The 23,645-nt window shown below is 44.3% G+C and overlaps 1 protein-coding gene across 1 annotated transcript in view; it reads right to left on the bottom strand.

Moving 5' to 3' along the window:
- Positions 1-5,267: 5,267 nt before the first annotated feature.
- The window catches only part of Cryz (crystallin zeta), a 28,076-nt gene continuing 9,698 nt past the window's right edge, over positions 5,268-23,645 (bottom strand). Inside the window, exons 3-9 of the mRNA XM_036189883.1 lie at positions 22,418-22,570; positions 18,634-18,797; positions 14,604-14,655; positions 9,204-9,353; positions 6,280-6,381; positions 6,096-6,191; positions 5,268-5,681 (exon numbers count right to left, since the gene is read on the bottom strand). Of these exons, the coding sequence (XP_036045776.1) occupies positions 5,520-5,681; positions 6,096-6,191; positions 6,280-6,381; positions 9,204-9,353; positions 14,604-14,655; positions 18,634-18,797; positions 22,418-22,570 (879 nt within the window). The 3' untranslated portion in view covers positions 5,268-5,519. The remainder of the gene's footprint in view (positions 5,682-6,095; positions 6,192-6,279; positions 6,382-9,203; positions 9,354-14,603; positions 14,656-18,633; positions 18,798-22,417; positions 22,571-23,645) is intronic.

Below are 23,645 nucleotides of genomic sequence, written 5' to 3'. Positions count from 1 at the left end.
GGTGACACATGCCTTTAATTCCAGAAAGTGAGTCTTTAATCCCAGGGAGTGATGGCAAAAACAGAAAGATATATAAGGCGTGAAGACCAGAAACTAGAAGCATTTGGCTGGTTAAGCTTTTAGGCTTTGGAGCAGTACAGTTCAGCTGAGACCCATTCAGATGAGGACACAAAGGCTTTCAGTCTGAGGAAACAGGATCAGCTGAGGAACTGGCAAGGCGAGGTAGCTGTGTCCTGTTCTGTCTCTCTGATCTTCCAGCATTGGCCCCAAAAACTGGCCTCAGGTTTGATTTTATTAACAAGTACCTTTACGATTTATGCTACAACCTGTCATGTGTGGTTGCAATAGCATACTAATTACTCAACTGTTGGAAATTTGGTTGTTTCCAATATTTTACTATTAGTATGGTTAGGATGAAAATCACTTGCACACATATCCTTGTAGATATGACTGGTTCTTCAGGAGAACTTCCTGTGGAGGGAATAATATTGGATCAAATGAGATCTATATTTTGAGTGTAAAGGGTTTTATAGACACATAACTCAAAAGCTGCCCTTTGTGTCATATTTTTTCTCAACTCCTTTTTCTCCCAACATTGTTTTGAGGGGAGAGTTACCAAGTTTTTCTATGGAATAAAGAAAGCTTTCTGTAATTATATTTATTCCTAACTCCTATGAGAACTAGCGTTTTGGGTTCTATTTCAGGCTGATCCCTCTTCACTCCTCTCCTTTTTGTTAAATGTATCCTTTCTTCTTGGCTACTAAGTATCATCTAAACATGTCTTTGTGTAAGGCAGATCACAAAGGACTGCATGGTAATTCTCCCATTCTGAAATCCTGACCTTCTACCCATGTTGCATATTACCAAACGGAGGCTCTAATTTATTAAATCATTGCCTCCAGTTCCAAAGCTGGTCAGTGATAAATCTGCCCTTTACAGCTAGGTCTTCTGCCTTTCTGAACTCTGATTTTAGCTGTGTCAGGGTTACATATGCATGTGGCCCCTCCTTCCTGTCCATAGGGAGCTCCAGTCATTTCAAATCTGTATCTGTAGGAAAGTAGCCTCTTAACTCCTTGTGTCAACCCATGTGCTTACTGTACTGTGGCATGGACTTCTCAGGCTTTGGATAATCTGACCTCTATTGTCAGAAAACATTCCTTGCTGAAGTGTGGTTTCCCTTCCAGCCTGTGCTGCAACACAGGGATCCTGCGATCAACATTTGCGTGCAAAATACTTTCTGGGTAGCAATTGCCAATTTGGATTGACCAGTTTGCCATCCCTGTTAACACCGGAGACAGTCCACTAAAATAAACCTTTTTTATTCTACAATTAGAAAAGGGTTGTTAGAGATTCACTTTGGAGACTTCAGTCCACCGGTGGCTGACATCATGGCTGTGAGGCCCATGGCCTGATGCTCATCACAGCAGAAGCATGTGGTAAATGAGCCCCATCACCCTTACTGCCGACACTAAAGGAGGTTGGAGTCCCATCGTCCTCTTGATGGCACACCCTGTGACTCAGCACCTCTAACAGCTCCACCGGCTGAGTGTCCTGCTACCTCTCAGTATCACCAAGCAGAGGACCAAGCAAGCAGTTGGCACTTGGGCCTTTGGGGACACCACAGGTCAAAAATGCAACTGCTTTGGGAATTGACTCTAACACGCAGAGAAGGGACTGATGGATACAGTGGCCTGGCACTGACCTTAGCCACCCTGCCTCAGATGACCTTTGGGCAGGTGGAAGGGTGTAGCTTTCCAGAACTGTAGCTCCCGTGTCCTGGGTTGGAGGCAATGGCTGGATTTGGACGCCTTCCTTCCTAACTTAGCTCAGTGACTCAGATGAGAAGGGATTCAGAAATTCCCAGGGACAGTGGTGTGTATCGCTTCAGTTTCTAACATTATAGTCTTTCTAGGTAATTTTTATGTAGAGTTGAGAACTGTAAACCAGGAACTGGGACTTGTGATTGTTTTATAAAACAACAAACAAACAAACAAAACCCAAAAACCAATCAACCAACCAACCAACCAAAACAAAACAAAACAAAAAAACCACACTGAAATCCACTTAAATATCATGCTCTAGATGAACTCTCCTAATTAAAAACCCACAATTTCTGCTTCTGAAAAATTTGCTTAATTCCAGAGAAAAATCTCTTTTGGGGCAGGGAGTAGAAGATTATCCTAGGATGGCCCTGTAGACAAGATTATGACGACATTCTCTACCCCTTGTAAACTGTTGATTATGTACAGTCAGGGGAGACGTCTTCTGCACTGACTAAGGTCCTGCTGCACACTCATAGAGAATCAGAGTTTCTTCTGGGATCTCTGAGTCTTAGATTGAATTCTCAGCTGAAGGAGAATTCTTCCCATTACATACTCAGCACATGTTTAATGAATGTTTGTGTCACACACTGGTTTGGAAATCAGTTCAGATTTACTCTACAGGGACTCACATGGGCCATCATGGATGCCTGACAGGCCATTGGCAGACAACAGTGAACCCAGGTTTCTATGACGTAACACTTCCTAGACCTTTTCCTTGGGTAGAGGAAGTTCCCAAAATATGGGCTCTTTGAAGCAATAAAATTGTTATTGCAATTTTAAATGGCATTTTAAAAAGAAATGTACTCAAAATTGCCACTATTAGAGATGGGTCAGGATTGTGCTGGGGCGCTTTCTTGCCTTGGGATGTGGCTGACCAAAGAAGCTAAGTCAGGGCAGACTGACCTGATGGATTGTACTGTTCTTGGAAGTTACCTGGCACAGAAAAACAGCTGTTTATCCTGAGAACAGTAGGCATCCCAGAGAAACGTGTAATTTCTTGCTTTAATGTTGACTTAAGAACATTATGAAAGGTTTCCTGGTTCTCTTTCCTCTTTCGGAGTACCTAAGGTTGTCCCCGGCCCTGGTTCCATGGCCAAAGCCCATATAAAAAGCTGACAAAGAGCATCAGCAGTTTAAATGTGCAAGTAAGACTTCCAAGCAACATTAAGTGACTGCGCTGGGTCCCATGACACCTGTGATGGTTCATTACATGTGAACAAAGTAATGTTTTATCTATTGGGGGGGGGGAAACTATAGCAACTCTAAGGAAATTTCTTTCAATAGTATAGGAGGCCATTTCCAGTGAGTTGAAAGATTTAATAGCAAAAACTAAAGTTTCATAGAGAGAATTCTGCCTCAGAACTCCAAAGTAAAAAGCCCAACCTACTTTCTGGCCTACTGCCCCTGACACACCAACCCCTACAATTGCTTGAGGGAATTCCTTCAAACCCTCTTACTATGTGCTTTGATGATGATGTTTCTCTGGGGATCCCTGAAAGATGCCCCCCAAAGGTGAGAAATATTTCACAGGGTTGCACTCCATTCAACAATGGACCCCAGGATTTATCTTTGTCACCTCTGATTCCAGCAGAGTGCTTTCCCAGACTACTCGATGGCTGCTGAGCTACTCATGAACAGACTGAGCCTGAATAACTACTATCCAATCAGAAAATAAGTGAAGCCAGGTGAGGATGATGAACAGAGTCAGAAAAACAAGAGGAACCCATGCAGAGCAGAGCTGGGTAGCAGGCTGTTCCATGCCCTGGGGAGCCCGAGGAATAATAAGTTAGAAAAGCCAAAGGCCTTGAGAGGTGAGTTCAAGAGTTTGAAGTTTAACATTAGTGACCAACAAAACTCAATCCAGGCCAAGTTCCTGGTCATGTGTCTGTGAGTATGCTGTTCCAGCTTTGGGAACCAGGGCTGCTTATCACCTTGTTCTCTAACAAGAGTCTTGGGCATCAAACTCAAAGAAGCCAAGAACAGAAATCCAGAATGAGAGTTGAAACAATCATCACCTGCCTTTCATCGAGGACAGCCCATGGGGACCTGGGCCCTGAGTCCTCATTAGTGATTGCAGTGATCCAGAAGCTGGGACAGCACTGGAGCAAGAATTACAGAGATTCACACAGAAACACACCCGGTGCTGCAGCACCTTAAACCTGGCAGTTAACTCAAAGTGTGGCTAGTTTTGCCCTCAAAAGTAACTGGCCTGTAGCAATGACTGTGGAGTAGTATGGGGTCTATGTGTTAGCTCCTATTCACAAGGCAAATGTGCAAACAGACCAAGCTGTCCACACAAGCATCACTCCTTAAGCTTTGTGCATAAGAAAGAACCCTCCACTTTAGGAAGCATCTAAAATACTACTCTAAGGATCCAAGACATTTTGTTAAAATGTTATTTTATAGGATAGTTAACCAGTAAGTAACAGTGGCTGAACTTAGACCATGCTAATGTCTAAAACATTTTGGTCACAGCACAAGCATCAAGACATCAGTGGTCACATCCTCCAACTGCATGAACAGTGACCTCTGCTCACCCCTTAGCAGGGTCCACATTCAGACTGCAAACCATTGTTCAACAGAACAAGTGAAACAAGACAATCACCCACATAATTCAACAGGAAACAGGCAATATGTTCACGTGGAGACAAACAAAACCAAAAGTCAGTTATGGAACCTTATCTCCTAGGACATAATACCTGAGTAAGATTTCTAAAAGGCTGTCCTTTTATTTAGTCTAAAAGAATTCCAGCACAAAAGAGGCCTACTAAGCAGTCACAAGTTCAAGAGCCATGCAGAAATGAGGTTTGTGCTACACAAATGAGACAGGTGTAGGCTTCAGTATTCTACAGAATTTACTCCAAGTTACGATACTAGGAAAACCAAAGCAGACCTTTCTTAATGTGTTAAATTTGTGAACTTACAATTTTAAGCAAAATTATGGTTGTCACACATACAGGAAACTCTAAATAACCATGAAGCATTGAATGGGTGACTGTACCTAAAACCACAGACCCAGGATTAGGTTGCTGACCTCCTGGAACATAGTTGGTGACCAGCACGTGAGTGTTCTAGCATTTTCAGAAATGTTAGGAAAACTGACTGACAGCTATCTCTGGTGTTGCTCATTTTGCCCTTCCCAGAGGCTTATAGACTGAGATGATATTTGTTTTAAAAGGATGTTTTTCAGCCCAGAAAGTCTTTAGAGTCCAAGACAGCCATGCTGATCAGAGGTCTGGGTACCTTAAATAAAGGTAGGCAGGCCTGGAAGCTCCTGGAGACCAAGAGTCAAGGGCCTGAAATCAATCAATTAAGAAGTTCTGAAATGAAGCTGTGTGTGGCAGTCCATGACTTACCCTGGCACTTAGCAGGCTGAGACAGAAAGATCACCACGAGTTCAAGGCCAGCATGAACTACAGAGCAAGATCCTGTCTCAAAAGCAAAACAAAACAGAAACACTAAACCAAACCAAGAAAACCAAGAGAAAGAAGCAAACCCAGTTTTGAGATGCATGCCAGCCCTACATAAGGCTGCATGCTGCCCTCTGCTATGGTGTTACTCCACTGTGTCTACCCCGAAAGTTTTTAATACATGAAACCCAATGAAATGAATGCTGATTAAAGATGACAGACGGAAGAAAGACTTGGGGAGGAAGAGGTCACAGTGACACAAGGGCGTCCCAGAAAGAGTTGGTCATCATGGGAGAAGAATCATTTTCCCAGTCTTCCCACTGCTATGGATGATGTCTTCATGGGCCTGGACCACCTTCTCCAATGGGTACTCAGAACCTATCACAGGTTTCACCCAGCCTTTTTCCATTCCTGCTTGGAGGATGCCTGCGAACTGCTGAAATTCCTCCTAGGGGAAAGAGACAAAGTTTTTTTTAAGTGTGTTTTTGTTGTTCTTTGCTTCTCAGCAGTGGACCACATGACTCATGTTTGGAGGTATTAAGGAATGCCGGTATCAGGGAGCCATACCAGAAAGGTCCTCTTGCAAATGTGCAGATTTGAAAATTGGCCCAGAACTACCTTTTAATTGTCTGTCAGTCGCACATGCCTGGGACAGTGCTCATATAGGAAATATTGTCTTGAAATAGCTATGATTAGCATGCCCTCTCCCAAACAGACTGAATTATACTGCTGCTCTCACAAGCCATGACCGGTATCTACCTCTCCAGTCGGGTGACCAAGCTCAGCATCTACTTTAAACCTGTTGACTAGATAAACTTCCAAGTGTTCATGTTAGCAACATCAGAACCACCTCCTTCCCTACCTTGGTGGATGAAAAGAGAGAAACTCCAATTATACTCGTCTCCTTTGCCATAGTGTCCCTTGGGTTTATTTCAATAGGACCTCGAGAGCCAACAACCTGTCATGAAAAGAGCAGGTATACTGTGAAGATGCCTGCGAAGGGGGAAATGGCAGAGAAATTCAAAGGGATGAAGCACAATACTTACGATTACCCGTCCTCCGCGGGACAGAAGCTTCAAGTCATTACTCAGGTTGACATTCGACAGCATCTCAATAATCACATTAACCCCCTCGTCACCAACAGATTTCTGCATAATAAAAGGAACAAGATAAAGGTGAATGGCTATAAACTCGCTTCTCCAGTAGCATGTTTCACAGAAATGTGGTTCAGATGGCATGTAAATGCTGTGTTTTTAAGACTAACAATGCATGCTTTAAAATGGTCTACTTACGCCAAGCAGCCACACTCTGCGGTGTGAAGACTAAGAGCCCCAGATAAACTGCCATAATGAGATAAAATCTGTATGGGTTATTTGTGTGTGTGCTAGTCAACTTGAACATAAAATGTCTTTCCTTAGTTAAAATTTTCCTATCATTAAAAATGTTTACAGAAAGTAAACAACAAATCAAAACTTCCCAAACCCTAGGGGTCTCCACTGGTGCTTTCAGGATGTGCGTGGGGACTGGGGTGTGTATCTGTGGGTGGGTGGGGTGTATATTTCTGTGTGTGCATATTCAGTGCTGTTCTAAGTGCTTTCTTATTGCTTGCTACACTAATTCTTTTTGTCTGCACTGTAGAATATTGGTTCTCCATATTTAAAAATGGTTCTTGAAGAACCAGCAGTAGTATCGTTATTTTATATTACATTTGTTTTGTTTTAACAAAAGTGAATACGCACACCAGGCATTGGATAGATGCAAAGAATGGACGCCGTGCACTTAAACTAGAAATCTGGTGGAAACCACCACAAGCACAGCTTTCATGCGAGGCCTGAGTGCTGTGTTAGCAAGCTTAAGCCATGAGTTACAGAAGCAAAGAGTTCAGGTTTCATTGCCTACACTGGTCAAGGAAAGTTCCTTAGAGGACACGACCTGGAGGATGAAAAGGGGTCCCTAAGCACAAGAAGGGAGATGAGGAAACGCTACGCAGGGCCTCTGGGGAATTCTTCCTCAACCACAGCATTGTGGGAGAGGAAAAGACAAACTGTTACAGCTGAAACATGCTGATCAGTGCCTTAAGTGAAGGACCAGGTGTTTGGTTTTATTTTTCAGGTGTTCATTAATTCAATGTTTTAAGTATTAGAAACTCGGGAAGAGGCAAGAAGTAAAAATTCCTATTTGAAAAGAGATCCATTCTAGTTATTACTTTTTAAATACTTATTTATTATGTATATATCATGTATGGCTGCAGACCAGAAGAGGGCACCAGATCTCACTACAGATGGTTGTGAGCCACCATGTGGCTTCTGGGAATCGAACTCAGGACCTCTAGAAGAACAGTCAGTGCTCTTATCCTCTGAGCCATCTCTCCAGCCCCTAGTTATTTCTTGATACATTTAAAGGGACAAATATCTCTGGGAACAGTAGAAGATAAAGGGGCTCTGAGCTCACTTACAAACACTCATCAGGCTGTGGAAAAGGAGGCTTAAGTAGCAGTGACAAGGACTTGAGAGACCCTTGAAGGGGTGAAGCTGGCAGAGTAACGTGGGCAGCGTGGAGGGCAGCAGGAGAAGATGATTTAAAATGAGTGTAACCATTGAGAGAAGGGCTCCTGCCTTGGTAACATGTATGGCAAAGACTACTAGGCTGGTGGCACAAAGGAATGAAAGTCGGGTCAAAGGGGCAACAGAGGGCACACAGACACACAGACACACAGACAGTGTGTAGTAACATGAAGAGAAAGGAGGTTAAAGTGATGCCAGTGTGTAGGAAGAGAGTCAGTTTCAAGGAGATGGAGTCAAGGTCTCACTCCTGAGGATGAAGTCAGACACAAGACCAGCCTAGTCACAAGGCTTCACCTCTGACCCCTGAGAGGCAGCTGGGCAGATGTGCAATTACACAAATTTAGAACTGCATTGGGAGGGAGGAAGGGAGGGAGCAGTGAGTGCCCCTGTGTTTCCAGAAGGTAGGCAGTAAAGGAACTGGAGAGGGAAGGGGAGAGGAGTGGGGACAAAGCAGAGGGTGGGAGAGGCCTGGAGATTTCTGGGAACATGAGAAACAAAGGAGCCACAGGGCAGGTGGAGGAGTCAAGACCTCAGACTCTGGACAAACAAGCAGCCAGCTCACCCAGGAACCAGGCTTCCATAACCTCTGTAACAGTCCAGGGATAAGCATGGGGTGCCAGCTCCCCTGTACAGGGCACAAATGGGAGCCTTGACTGGTGTTTTTTGGCAAGGCAGTATGGTGGAAATAGACCCCCACACACACATTCTTCCCCCTTGGGTAATTACCTCTCTAAAGCACTCAGTGCCAGGAAATTCTCATTCTCCTAACTCAAGAAAGTGCTTGTGAGGGTGAGCAAGGAGTCAGTCTTGGATTAGTTATCAACAGTATACAAATAAGGACTTGAGGGTTGAGGGGAGGGCTGGGGATAGAAGTCAGTGGCAGAGCACTGGCCAGGCAAAACAGACACAGATAAGATCCTGTATGAACTGTGTTGTATGCAATAATTACCTGAATGCTCCTCACCATGGTGGGAGGGGCAGTGATTATTCCTCCCCAAGGACCCCGTTAACAAGCAGCATAATTTCCGGATAGATACATCTGATTCGTACTTCTGGGAATCTCAACTGCAATGGGAATTTACACCGTAACAGCTGCCCTAAGAGCATCGTGGAGCTGCAAGCTTTACTTACAATGTGACCTTTCAATTTTTTTAACCATCAGAAAAGTTCCACCTCATTTAATATGCATGCACAATGAAAACATGACAGGAAAGGTTGAAAAACTAGATGCCTGTGCCTTTTAAACCAATTAAAGCACACAGAGATATGAAAATGGAAGCGATCTTATTTATTAAGAAAAGTCTTATTTATTCATTAAAAGGACAGTAGTTAAAATAACTTGTTTTTAAAATGAGTAAATCTCCAAGAAGTAATGTTTGACTTTTTAAAACTGTAGAAAACTTTACCTTGATTTTATCAATATAATTAACTTCTTTGTGATCAAACACTTCATGAGCTCCATTTTGCAGAACAAGCTTTTTTCCTTCCTCAGAACCAGCTGTGCCCAAAACTTTTAAGCCATGAGCTCTGGCAATCTGGCACGTAGCTATTCCAACCTGAAAAACAAAATATAAGCCTGATATTACACAGTCTCTGCATTCCCGAAAAGCCTTCAATGCCAACAGGAAACTTCAGATCCTTCTAATGCAGTGTTTCTCAACCTTTGAGCAACACTTTCACAGGGTTGTATATCAGATACTTACATTATGATTTCTAACAGTAGCAAAATTATAGTTATGAAGTAGCAAAGAAATAATTTTATGGTTGGAGTCACCACAACGTGAGGAACTGTATTAATGTGTCACAGCATTAGGAAGGTTGAGAACCAATGTCCTAGTTATAATCTATCCTGAAGGTTAGAAGAAAACCAGCTTTGAGTTCATATTCATACCATTCTGGTGACAGGCTGAGTTCTCCCTACACTGTGCTCAACTTATCCTCACAGTGCTGGGTGTGGTCTTCATCACCTCTAGCTGTATTATGCTGATAAGGATTGGGCAAGCTCTAAATACAGCAACTTTTTCCAAATCTCACACTGCAGAACAAGGCTGAATCAGACTGCACAATGTAACCATTAACACCTGCTAATACCTTCTTTGTGCAGGAGGTGCAGGCTTTAAAAAAGACTTCAACATTGCTGCCTAACTGTACCTAGCCAATTAAATACGACAGTCTTATAACAAGCATAAGACCTCTACCATTTAAGTCAGAGACACAGGTTTATAGGCTCACATTTATTGAGTGCCTGTCTTGTGCTGCCCATGTACTTAATGTAAAAATATCGAGTTCTAAAGACAAAGGAAGACAGTAAAGGAACAAACAAGTCAGTAAAGTCAGTGAAGTGAACAGAAAGTACTAGAGGAAATAACAACCTGGGTTAGAGATGTGGAGAGGGGCTGTCTAGGTCATCAGGAAAGGTGGGGCGGGGTGAGAGGAGAGCCAAACACTGACCAATCGCAGACGGTAAAGGGGGGGGTCTGGCTGAATGGACAGAGCAGGGACATGGTTTGGATGGTCAAAGGGCAGAAAGAGGGATGACGTGGCTCAGGGAAGGATCACATGACCCATTGGAGATAAAGTCAACAACCAAAGTCCAGGGCAAGGTAAAAGTTCTGGAAAATACTGAGAAACATGGCATTCCCTGGAGAATCCTAGCTCTCCAGGTGTGCTCACAGCTGTACTCTAGACTTGTCTCCCCACACTGACAGGCAGACCCTCTAGACCCTGATGAATCCACAGCAAGGAAGTGGAGTGTGGTGATACATTGTGTCCGCCAATATATTGTGCATCCTAATAAACTTTTCTGGGGCAGAGGACAGAACAGACACTAGGTAGACAAAGAGGCCAGAAAATGGTGACACACACACCTTTAATCCTATCACTTGGGAGGCAGAGATCCGAATCTGAGTTCAAAGACACCCTGGATCAGCAGGCATGGTGATTTACGCCTTTAATCCCAGGAAGTGATGGCAGAACACAAAAAGGTATATAAGGCGTGAAAATCAGGAATTAGAGCTGGTTAAGCTTTTAGGCTTTTGAGCAGCAGTTCAGCTGAGACCCATTTGGATAAGGACACAGAGGCTTCCAGGCTGAGGGAACAGGATCAGCTGAGGAATTGGCAAAGTGAGGTGGCTGTGGCTTGTTCCACTTCTCTGATCTTCCAGCATTCACCCCAATAACTGGCACCGGGTTTGTTTTTATTAATAAGACCTTTTAAGACTCGTGCTAAAGTGGAGTGATGTGAAATCACCCCACTGGGAACTACTGATCCAGAGCAGAGCTTGGGCTCTCCAACTGCATCCATTTACTCTCATTTTTCATAGAATAAAACCCTTCCCAACTGTGGTTTATCATATGTTTTTTATATCCCTAGTTTTATTCAAAGTTAAATTTATTTATTGCTTGAAAAGTAGATATTTAGCAATTTCTTTTTTTCTTTTTTTTATCATTTATTCATTTTTATTTTATGTGCATTGGTGTTTTGCTTACATGTGTGTCTGTGTGAGGGTGTCAGATCTTCGAGTTATATAGACAGTTGTGAGCTGCCATGTGGATGCTGAGAATTGAACCTGGATCCTTTGGAAGAACAGTCATTGCTCTTAACCTCTAAGCCATTTCTCCAGCACCCCATTTCTCTTTTCTTTTGAGAAACACACTACATAGCCCAGGCTAGTCTGAAATCACAGTGACCCTCTGCTTCAGCCTCCCAAGTGTTAGGATTTTCAACATGAGCCACCGCGTTAGGCTGTTGTTTTCCATTAACGATAAGTGTTTCATACACAGACCAGGGCTTCCTCAGCACTTCCCACTCAGGACTCCTTTTATAAAACCTTAGGCATATGGGCACATAAAACAGACACACAAATCATACCTCTCAGAGTTTGCCCCATTATTCTGACTTTGTAATGGTCAAGTGTAAGAACGACACTTCACATAAATATATGTAGCACAAAAGTGGCAGACATGTTTAGGCCCACTTCAGAAATTGGTGAAAATTCTTCCCTACTCCCAGGTCAAAATTTATTGAACTATTTTTTAATGAAATGCAAGGCAGCAATTCAATAGCAATTTTTAAAATCAAGCCTTCTTTGGGAGTATATGTGTACATGTGCTAGCGTATATATCCAGTGCACATGTAGAGGCCAAAAGTGAGCATGTTCCCTCCCATATCACACCATCTTATTAAAACCATAGATTCCAACACAATACAATTCAAAGACGACATTAATTTGATACATGCTGACACCAGATCAGTAGGTTAGACTGCTTTCCACTGAGCCAAGTCAGAAACCATGTAGTGGGAGTGGAGAACTAACTCAGGCAAGTTGTCCTCTGACCACCGAGAGCATGCACAGACACAAATGAATAAATGTAAAAAACTCAACTGAAAAATGAAGAAGCTATGATCTGGAAGGCCAATGGGATTGGGCAAGATAGGAAAAATAATTACAGTGAGAAATGAGAGAAACTCACTTGAGCAGGAGCAATTCTAGCCTCCCAGGCTAAAATAGGCTTAAAGGTCCATGAGGCTATGCAAGTCAGGCTATGGGATTTCTAGACCAAAACATGTAGGAGGGACTCCATCTGACAAGACAGGCAGCCATTAGATGAAATGCGGCACTACAAGATCATTGCAATCCACTCCAGTAACTTAAATTTTCTATTGACACTATGACTCTAATAAAATCACATTTTAAAGTACAGATTTAATGCAAACCTATCGTGTAATGTTCTCCTTTGAGGGGCTACCCAGTAGTCTTCTGAATGGCTCTGGCTGTTATTTTCTTGCCAACAATTAGACTCACAATATTTTTCCAAGAGATTATGTGCCATTATCTGCCTGCTATTTTTATTTTTCTCCGACTTACTTTGCTACCACTAAAAGGGCACCCCCCCCCCCAACATACCAGGACAGTGGCTGTGTTCGTAAATCATATCACTTTAAACCCACAACATAATCCTGCAGAGATGTGAATTAAATGAGAACAGAAAGTACAAACAGAAGCCAGGCAGAAGCCAATGCTGCCTCCCTCAGACAGGGCAGGGGATCAGAGGTGCTATACACACCAGGCCATCAGCCTGCCCCAGCCAGCCAGGATTGAGCAGGCTCAGTCAGCTCCAAAAACCAACAGTCTGGATTTTACCTTTTCAACAAGCAAACCAATCCCTCTGAAGAGACAGGACTTTCTACAGGAGGGTGAAGGGAATTAAGAGATTTCTTTTAAACTCCTCTCTCTCCACTGTACCAAAATCTCTTTTCACTACAGAGTGCCAGGCTCTCAGAAAGCCCCAGTAATTTAAATAAACTCATGTGCTTTTCAAACCTTTGGTTATTGGGTTAAATTTAAACCTTATCCAAAACCAGCCTTTGGTGGTAGTAAACAGTAAGTTCAGCAGTTGTGTTTTCTCAGAGACACCTTGGACTTTTTGATAAACAGTCTGATCCTTGAAATCCTCCAGGATAGACTTCTTTGAGTCAGAAGCTGGATATGAAACAAGGAAGTTCATCTCTAAAAAGACACAAAGTGGCCAGACTTTTGAGTTACCTGGCACTTTTAGAGGCAGAGCCATACTGTCAGGGCACCACAATCATTACATTGGGCATGTTCCTTTCCACATCCTCACAAAACACCCAGTACTGAGAGCTGACAAGTTCCCTGAAGCTGAGCCACTGTGCCCCAGGCCCTGAGTTTTAAAAATGTGAAATGTTGTCTCCAACATTTCCAAAGCCTCCCTGTGCTGGAGTATTAAATTCCAAATGCATGCATCTACTTTTCCCTCCATGCTCCTTGGAGGCAGACTGCAGTAAGATTTCTGAGGAGGAGTCTAACAGTGCTGTACTTGGTGGTTGCCTAAAGAGGCTTAGGTGCTAAGTTCTGAATCCTTTCCCCACTAATCCTTAACATCTTCAGCCTTGGGTTGTGGTGTTGAGGACACAGCTATATACCAAGCACTCCTTGGATGTCATAACAGTGTGTGTGTGTGTGTGTGTGTGTGTGTGTGTGTGTGTGTGTGTGTGTGTGTGTGTTGGCAGGCAGGACTGGACAGAAGAGAAGCTGACCACACTGCCCAAGAGGTTTAATGAGCCTTATTTTGTTATCTAAGGTAATATGCAACAACTATTGCTAACCTTTGAACAGCTTAAAATGTCACATAACTCTAAGAACAATGAGAAACACTACCTAGAGGCAAAGGCAAGGCCAGTTTTGGTGCACTCCCAACATGGGTGGAAAACCCACATTAATTTTGTATGAAGTGTTCTGCTGAATTTACTAACCAAGAAATGCTACAGCATCAGCCATGAATTCCACTCGGGGACTGCTTCGAAAGACGTTTCATGGCACTAAAGGCAGGGTAGGGGAGCATCACTGCAATTGGTTCTTCAAAACGACTACTCTGTACAATGTCAGCATCCCAGCAAGGACAGATGAGGGATGCACAGGGCCCTGTCCTAGCTGAGAAGCTACTGGCAGCTGACAATGGCTGGGGCAGGAAGGGGCAATTTTCTGCAGGGTTGTGGTCCTCTTGGGCCCACTGTGCTCCTGTGAACGGCTTCTCATCTAGGCATCACTGACTTTGGACCCAATGGGTTACTTTAAAAGAGGACGTGAAGTTGGAAAGGACATGTTTGTCAGGTATTTGGGGGGGGGGGATCAAATACACTGAATGCATGTATGAAATTCTCAAAGAATAACTTTTTAAAATTTAAAAAGTAAAAAGGTAAAGAGATTTCAAGAACTATTATGTGAGACCCATAACTCCATGCTCACTTAAACATAGATAGATGTAAAACTATAGATACTTACTCCTCCACTCGCCCCATGAACCAAGACGCTTTCCCCAGCTTGCACACGAGCACTGCAGAACAAAGCAGAGGGGCCGTTACTGTCCTCCTAAGCTGGCCAAGAGCTGGTGTTCCCATCATCTTTGAGGAATTTCTACTCTTGCTTCAGCTAACACCCAAAGAGCTATTGTATCCTGACACGGAATCAAGTATCCTCTAACCCCAAGGCTCAAAGGACGGTTCCCAGAGCCGCAATGAACATAAACCTTCCATGCAGTACCCACTCAGGGTACTGGGTATCTGTTACCTGCCTCTGTCCATGATGGATGTGGAAATCACACTGCAATTCTTAGGCTACAGTCCTTGTATGTTGGTGAATTTCTGAACCAGAAAAATTGGAGTCCCTCATGTTCATGTGTCCCCACAGAGTGTCCCCAACAAGTTTTCTGAGGCTTAGTCTTTATCCTGTGGTCCAGGGTTACCCAGGTAATTATAGCAGGTAACTGCTTCTGGCAGTGCCAAGAAAATGTCCCAGACCCTCCACACCACTGTACATCAGATCTGAGAGTCCTGAGAAAGGCAGTGCTGAGTCACCAAGGTCCCCAGGGCCCTGTAAAGTGCCCACCAGGCTCTGCACCCGCGCCCCATTACCACATTCTTTTGAACACGGAATGCTAGGAACAGACACCCAGTCAGCACGGGGAGTGCTTCACTATTGATACACACAAGCCTTCCCATCACCACCACCCTTATCACCCAGCTCACTCTGGGGCCCCTTTTGGAGACCCTGTTCATTCCAGAATGAGAATATAACAGCCCTGAGTCCCTGCTCACGGCTTACATGTGGCAATCACGGAAGCCTCCCTCACTCTTGTTTATAGACAGGAAAGTGAGGAGAGAGAGAGTTTAGACGATAAACTGAGACATAAATATCAAAAAACCTCATACGTTAAATGTACAAATGTAGGGGAATAAGATTACTAACAATATACACTGAGAGATAAAACACACCTTGAAAATGTTAGAAAATCCCTCAAACATGAAGAATGCATTTTCCCAAATCTCAAGGCCTAGAGTAAAAGAAAGAAAATCTTTTCCCTCACTCCCTCTCTTCTGCACGGACCTTCTCCCTCACTCCCTCTCCTCTGCATGGACTTTCTCCCTCACACCCTCTCCTCTCCATGGACCTTCTCCCTCACTCCCACGGCTCTGTGTGCTGCCCTGAAAGCAGCCATGCGGTATAACAATATGACTGGGAAAGCACCTCAGATTTTCTCAAGTATCATTCTGGATGTTCGTAAAAGAGCATTTTTTGTTGATACTTTGTTTTTGTTATTGTTTTTGTACAAAATTAACAATTAATTGACAGTCTCTTCCCTTTACAGTGTGGGTGGACCTCATCCAGTCAGGTGAGGACCTGCACAGAGCACAGGCTTGTCCGCTAAGCCACTGTGCTAGCAGACTGAGCCTTAGACTGCGGCCATCCCAGCTTCCATCCTGCTGCCTCCTCCACCAAATTTCAGTCTCACAAACCTCTACAATTTTGAGACAGGCTTTAAAATCATTAATCAATTATACATGTCTAGTTGATTTTAGAAGATATATGTGCATACAGATATATAGAGTAGCACCCAAACACGCACAAATGTCCCTGGTTCACTTTGTTTCTGATGGTCATCGCCCCGCCCCCTGGGGTTCAAACTGTATATACATGCCGTTGGCTTGTTAACTCATGACGTTTACTGAGCCCAGCTGTGTTCTGGATTCCAACCCTCATGGAGAATACCCAGCAGCCTGTGTCCAATGTTCCCTGACTTTCATCCACTCTAATCCATGTAGTTAGAGTTTTCCTGCCTGGTCGTGGGTTCGTGCCCCACATTGGGTGACATTTGTAGTTAGTTTTCCTGCCTGGCCCACAGTCAGGACAAATCTCTCTTACCCGCCAGGCCCATAGACGCTCAGACCCAACCAAGTAAACACACAGAAACTTATATTGCTTACAAGCTGTATGGCCGTGGCAGGCTTCTTGTTATCTACTTCTTCTATCTTAAATTAACCCATTTCTGTTAGTCTATACTTTGCTACGTGGCTCGTGCTTACCATTACCTTACATCTTCCTTGTCATCGTCAAGGCTGGCAGAATCTCTCTCCAGCCTTTTACCTCCTAGAATTCTCTTCTCTCTTGTCCCGCCTATACTTCCTGCCTGGCCACTGGCCAATCAGCACTTTATTTATACAGAGTGACATCCACAGCAATTCCATGTTCAACGGGAACAACCAGAGAGAGAAATGCCAGCCACCAGGGCCCACACCTGCAGCAGTGACCACTGTGCTGCTCCTTCTCTTTAGCATTCTTGTTACCTTTGCCTCATTTCATCTCACCATCAAAGAGCTTCTGATTAGTCAGAAAACTTGACTCCCTTGAAATATTTGCCAAATGTATGTGGTAGCTTGAAGAAAATGGTCCCCAAAGGGAGTGGCACTATTAGGAGGCGTGGCCTTATTGGAGGAAGTATGTCACTGTGGAGGTGGGCTCTGAGGTCTTTTTCTCAAGCTTCACTTAGAGTGACACTGAGGTAACTTCCTGTTGCCTGTAAGATGTAGCACTCTCAGCCCCAGCACCACATCTACCTTCAAGCTGCCTTGCTCCCTGCCATGATGATAATAGACTGAACCTCTGAAACTGTAAGTGAGCCACCCTAGTTGAATGTTTTCTTTATGAGTTGCCATGGTCATGGTGGCTCTTCACAGCAATAAAAACACAAACTAAGACAATGTATAACAAATGCAGGAGAAAATCCCATGGCCCTGAACTTTTGTACCCTCATCTCTGACTCTCCAATGTATAAAAGCGCCTTCAACATCCTGCCTCCTACCTGCAAATGTTTCCACAGTTACGTCTTTCCTTCTACGTCTTATGGGTGGGTTTTCCTCATAAAACCTGAAGCCTGTCTCCTGCCTGGGTCCTTTCCATCTTCTCTTGCAAGGTTTACCTCTCCCCTCCCACTACATCTCCTTTTGGTTCTAAACAGGGACATGTCTGGCTGATGCTTCAAAAAATTAAATAAACAAAAACATCCCCCAATACAGCGGTAGTTTGAATGAGAATGGCCCACATGCATTTGAATAATTGGTCCCCAGTTGGTGGGGCTGTTTGGGAAGGATTAGGAGGTGTGGCTTTGTTGGAGAAGATGTGCCACTGAGGGTGGGTTTTGAGGTTTAAAAAGTCCGCCCCAATCCCGCCTTGTGGTTGTGGATCAAGGACAAGCTCTCAACTAATGCTCCAGCGCCTGCCCGCTGCCCGCCTGCCGCCACGTTCCCCTATAACAGTCACAGATTCACCCTTTGAAGCTGCAAGGCCATATGCTCTTCCTTCTATAAGGAAGAGTCCTGCTGTCCTATCACACCAATAGAAGAGTCACTAAGACTGTGGTGGCTTGAATAAGGACGGACCCCAGGCTCGTACATTTGAAGGTCGCCAGGGGGTGGTGCTACTGGTGAAATGAGAAGCACTGGGAGGCGTGGCCTTGTTGGAGGAAGTGTGTTACTGGGGTGGATTCTGAGGTTTCAAAAGCCCAAACCAGGCCCAGGCTCCCCTCTCTGCCTCTGGATCTGGGTATAGCTCTCAGCTCCTTCTCCAACATCATGCCTGTCTGCTGCTGTCCTCTTTGTTATGATGACCTTGGACTCATCACCGCTCTGAAACCATCACCAAGCCCTCAATTGAAGGCTTTCCTTTGTAACAGTTGCCTCAGTCATAGCATCTCTTCACTCAAACAACAGTGACTAAGACACAGATAAACACTGACCTCAGGGTCTTCTAACATTTCCCTCCTGGCTCCCAGTTTTTGAGAAAATAATCTACATTCAAGGAATTAATTTCCTCATTCTTCCTCAAAATGATCAAACTCCTGTCCCCTCCATGATTGTCATGACCCCAGAAATACTTAATGACTAGCAGCCAGAAATGTCAAGCAGCCACAGTACAGACAGAAAGCAGGTGGTAGGAGCTGCCTGCTTGGGATGGCTGTGAAATCCCAGTGCTACCTCACCTGTGGAACAGCGCACGGCAGGCTGTGAAGTACGGGATCCCAAGTGCAGCCCCCTGCCTGAAGTCCAGTGTCTCTGGCAGGGTGTAGACAGTGTGATCTGCTGCAAGAGCAAACTCTGCATAACCACCAGAAATTGTGCTGGTGCAGAAGACCCGGTCACCTTTCTGAAAAAGATCAACAAATGCCTGCAGCAGAGATTCCTATTATTCCAAGATGGGCGAGACTTTTCCAATGCCAGCCTTAAGTAAGAAACAATCGTTTATACACAGATATCTCCAACTCAGCATATCATAAACACAACTGAGACACTGAACCTCTGTTCATGTTTTCCACATGGGAACTTATGAAAAGAATCATTAAAGAAAACAGGGGGATACCACTGTAGATCTGCTGAACACTTACTAAGCTGGATGCTGTAGCCTTCTACGTAACCACCACAATGACCTAGGGAAGGTGCGTGTTCCATCATCCCCACTACAGACGAGGAAAGTGAAGTGAACGTAAGTTCCGTAGTGTCATCCAATTAAGCAAGACATTGAAATAGCAGAAAGAGCCAGAGCAGACCCCAGTACCTCTCACAGTGGGAAGCAAAGTGCTCTTTTAATGGCCACCTGCTGCACCCTGGTCATGGAAAAGCACATGCATAGCCTGGTCTAACACACCCCACATGTTTAGACAAATGGCTGGCCACCTAAACACATGGCCAACATCTTTAGGGGGAAAAAAGACAGTAAATGGACCATGGAATAGACAAAATATTGAGCGACGACGGCCTCAGTATAGTCAAACTGGCCCCTAATAAAGAAATGTGAAAAGCTAACAGCATTGTGCTGTAGGACAGATGTGAAAAGGCTCTGGAAGGAAGCTGGGCACCAAAGGCCAGCGTGAGCATTGGGCAAGCGAGACGAAGTAAGAAGAGTCCTTGTTTACAGCTTGAAAACAGGCCTGATGGACTTCATGTGATTCAAACATTAAGAACTCGCTAGAGAAAAGCATTATTTTGGAGTCCCAAATCTCAAGCAAGCTCACCTCTAAGAGGAGGGGAAGAAAGACATGCAATGGTACAGCGAGCAAACACAGTGAGTCGGGGCCAAGAGAAGAGAGGGAATGGAGGAAGCTCCACAGGGAGCAGGTATCTGAGGCAGGTTGTAGACATCAGGACGAGATCTGAAGAGCAGAACCAGATGAGGCAACACAGAGAAAAAGCCTGGTGGCAAAGGAGTCTGTAGTGGGTAGCCAACCCAGTCTTGGCCTGGAAGTTCCAACCCTCACTTAGGATTCCGTAATGGTCACGCCCACAAGGCGGGGCTTGAGGGAGGGAGTGGAAGACCCAGGATCCGGAGGAGAGGCTTCTCTTGGTTCCGGGACCCTGGACGGTGGAGGAAGACCAGAGCAGAGTTCTCCAGAGAACACTGACGGACTGCGCCATACCTTTGCCACACCCTGCAACCTACCCCTTCATTTGTAAGTTACCCCACAAAATAAACCTCCCTTTTAACTACGTGGAGTGGCCTTAATAATTTCACCAATAGAAGTCGGCCAAGAGCAAATGCTGAGACATGACAAGCACTTCCTTTTATTTGTGCAAAAACAAAGTTTTCACCTCAAAGGGAGTAAGAATTCATCCTGGAGCCATGAGCGACCACAGCTAAACTCCATGTTCCCATGTGTTAACAGCTTCATGAAGTAAAGAACAGAGAAAGCATAAATCAAGCACGCTTCAGATGCATTGGTGGCAACGTCATGATAGGCAGTTACAGCACAGCAGGGAATTCTCTGCTATAGGCCTCAGACGATGTCTGATGTTACTCTTAGCATTAAAGTTGGTGGAAGCTTGTGGTCTGTGTGTGCATTCCCAAGGGGTTGTCCTAATAGTCATAAAGACGGATGTTAGGTCAAAGAGGTGAGCAATGGATGGCTATTAACAGGGCTTAGATAGACCAAGGCAATTTAGCTCAGGACCCACAACATACCAGCTCTACATCATCATGGAAGCCATACCATTCCATTAGGTTTGCACAATCATTTACAGGGTAACGGGGTATTTTCTGTGAACTTCAGTTCATACTCCATACAATAGCCACAGGAAATAACATGGGAAAAAGGAATCAGGAGTACAGAAGCCCCTGAGGCCACATTTATGCTTCATTAGTGGAAACAGCATGGGCACGACACAGCCATGAGAGGGCATGAGTGTACAGGGAAGAGAGTCCAGTCCTGAAGACAACAGCAGCATCAGAAGGAGTGGCAGACAGGGATGGATGGAAGTTAAATAGTCCTCCTTCACACCAGGGAGCCATCTGACATCAAGTAATTAATGTGAGAGTTGATGAGGCTTTCTAGAGTTAGGGTTCCAGGAACAGGAAAAGGTAGCAGATGCCTATAAATTTTGGGTCACAGTTACTTCAATAGGAGAGTCAACCTGAACTAAGCCACAGGCAGTGGCCAGAGGAGCAGGAGAGCAGTGCCAGGTGGCCTGAGATGGGCCTGAAACACCAGCTGTCACCAAGGCAGTCAGACCTGAGTGAGTACAGATGATCTCAACCTTCCAGAGATAGAGGAAGGGCCTCCTGGGGAATGACCAGCAGGACACAGCACTTCCCCAAGAGAAGAGTGTGTGGCGAGAGACATGTCCTATACCTGCCCTGTCTCGGAAGGGAGCAGCTGGGTTCACAGGATTAGTAAGCACTTTAAAGGTCACTACTGTGGCATAGGAACTAGACTGATAGTGAGAATTTAATTGTTTGATTAACATAGCCAGCAAGTACCATTGCAGACACAGTCCCGGGACTTAGTGGAGAAAGGAAGCAGATTACCTATGGCTATGGACCACTGTGGAAAGAGAATGAACACAGAAAGCAGGTCTGGATGGGATTGAGAGCTGGAGGCAACAGGATTACGGTAGCATTCACAGAGCAAGGATGGAAAACAAGGATGCTTAGAAAAAAGGGCAGCAGTGCAGGTGGTACTGTGGAAACCCAAGTGGAAGCAGCTGGGTTTCTTGTTGTTGGCTAAGAAGAAGTTAAGTGTCTGGAGGTCTCAAATGTCATTGGAAAGCTAAGAAAGATAATGACATAAAAGGGCTATTGACTCTGGGAGTATCAAGACCATTACTGCATTAGCAAGAGAGTTTTAGAGACTCTGGGGGCAGAAGCCACAATGCCACAAGCTGAGAACCACAGAATCTGCCCAGGTTCTGCACTGGGGCACATTAAGTTTCTCCAATTAGGCCCATTTTTGGTGAATATGATGCCAAAGTTGACCAGGTCAAGAAAACAGGAGGGAAGAAGGTAGGCATAAGCATGCCACACAGACACTGTCCATGCTGGCCATGTCTCTAGGCAGAACAGTAGCAATAGCCATGAACATAGGCCTGATCTCAATGCTGACGGCATAGTGACTCTGCATATGCTCATGCTTTATTTATCCTCCAAAGGAGTTAACCTTTCCTCTACTTTGTGAAAAGAAATTTAAAATTTCTGTCTGTGTATGACAAGAGTTGGGCCATCTGTCATCTCTATTTGTTTTCTTCACTCACAGGTTTCTATTAGACTAAAGGGACCACCACTCATTCATTGAGTCATAATGACACAGAAATTACCCAGTACTGATTCCCAACAGCGCAGACAAGCAGGCTGCTGGAAAAGAAATACTTTCTTTTTTGACCAGGAGTCCCCCAACTTGCAAAAACTGTGCAATGTGTACCTTTGAAAGCCTTTCAAGCTAGAATTAATTTCAGAAGAATGCTATTAAGTCAAAATAGAAATAATTAAGAATCAAATACCTTGAGAGCTGACACACTCTCTCCAACAGATTCTATGATCCCAGCCACATCGGTGCCTGGAGTGAAGGGTAAGGCGTGTTTTCGACTGTAGGTGCCAGCACGAATATATGTCTCTACTGGGTTGATGCCACAGGCATGGACTTTGATTAGAACCTGCAATGACAATACAATTCACACAGAGCACTGTGGCATTGCCTTATAACAATGCTGTAAGGATAATGATGGAGCTAGAAAAACTGAGAAAATAAAGCAAGACAGAGCATGCCCCTGCCTTCAACAAGCCTGTATTCTAAGTCTGCAGTAAGAAGTAGGGTAGACTGACTTACATACTATTCAAAACTTTCAAGAAACAAATAAAAGATGCTTAAAGAGGTATGTTTCAGTGAACTCCACATATCCATAAGACTTACTTTCTCTTCTTTTTAGATATGTATGAGGAACATTATTTCCCAGTGTGCCAGCTAGTTTTTATGTCAACTTGGCACACACTATAGTCATCTGAGAGCAGGGAACCTCAACTGAGAAATGGCTTCCCCATGATGTGACTGTAGACTACTTACTCTGTAGGGTACTTTCTTAAATACTCATGTGGGAGAGTCCAGCCCATTGTGGGTGGCCTATCCCTGGTGGTCCTGGGTTCTATAAGAAAGCAGGCTGAGCAAGCCATGATGAGCAAGCCAGTAAGCAGCACCCCTCCATGGCCTCTGCATCAGCTCCTGCCTCCAGGTTCCTGCCCTGTTTGAGTTCCTGCCCTCACTGCTTTGGATGACGAACTGTGACATGGAGCTGTGAGTTTAATAATCTCTCTCCTCAAGTTGCATTTGACTATGGTGTTTCATCACCGTAATAAAAACCTTAAGACAAGTTGGTACCAGGGAGTAGGCTACTATAGTGACAGGCCTGACCCTGCTGGGTTTTGGTGGAGTGTGGAAGACACTGACTTTGCTTTGTTCAGACTGTGACTATACCCCTTGCACTAAGAAGGCATTTGACTTACTGTGACTTCACAAGAGCCCATAGTTAAGAGGCTTTGGACTTTTAAAGAGACTGAATTTTAAAGTGTTTGAATTTGTAAAGACTGTGGAGTTTCTTAAGTCTGTGAAATATTTTAAACTGTGATGTTATTAGTTTGAGGTCTTGGGGATGAACAAGAAATGAAAGGTTGTGTCGTAACAGCAATGTGTTTGTCAAGTTGATAAGGAGTAAATTATGCTGCCTAGTTCTATGT

The sequence above is a fragment of the Onychomys torridus genome, chromosome 6, assembly GCF_903995425.1.
Source record: "Onychomys torridus chromosome 6, mOncTor1.1, whole genome shotgun sequence".
Classification (NCBI taxonomy): Eukaryota; Metazoa; Chordata; class Mammalia; order Rodentia; family Cricetidae; genus Onychomys; species Onychomys torridus.
This window is presented reverse-complemented; position numbering and strand designations above follow the sequence as displayed.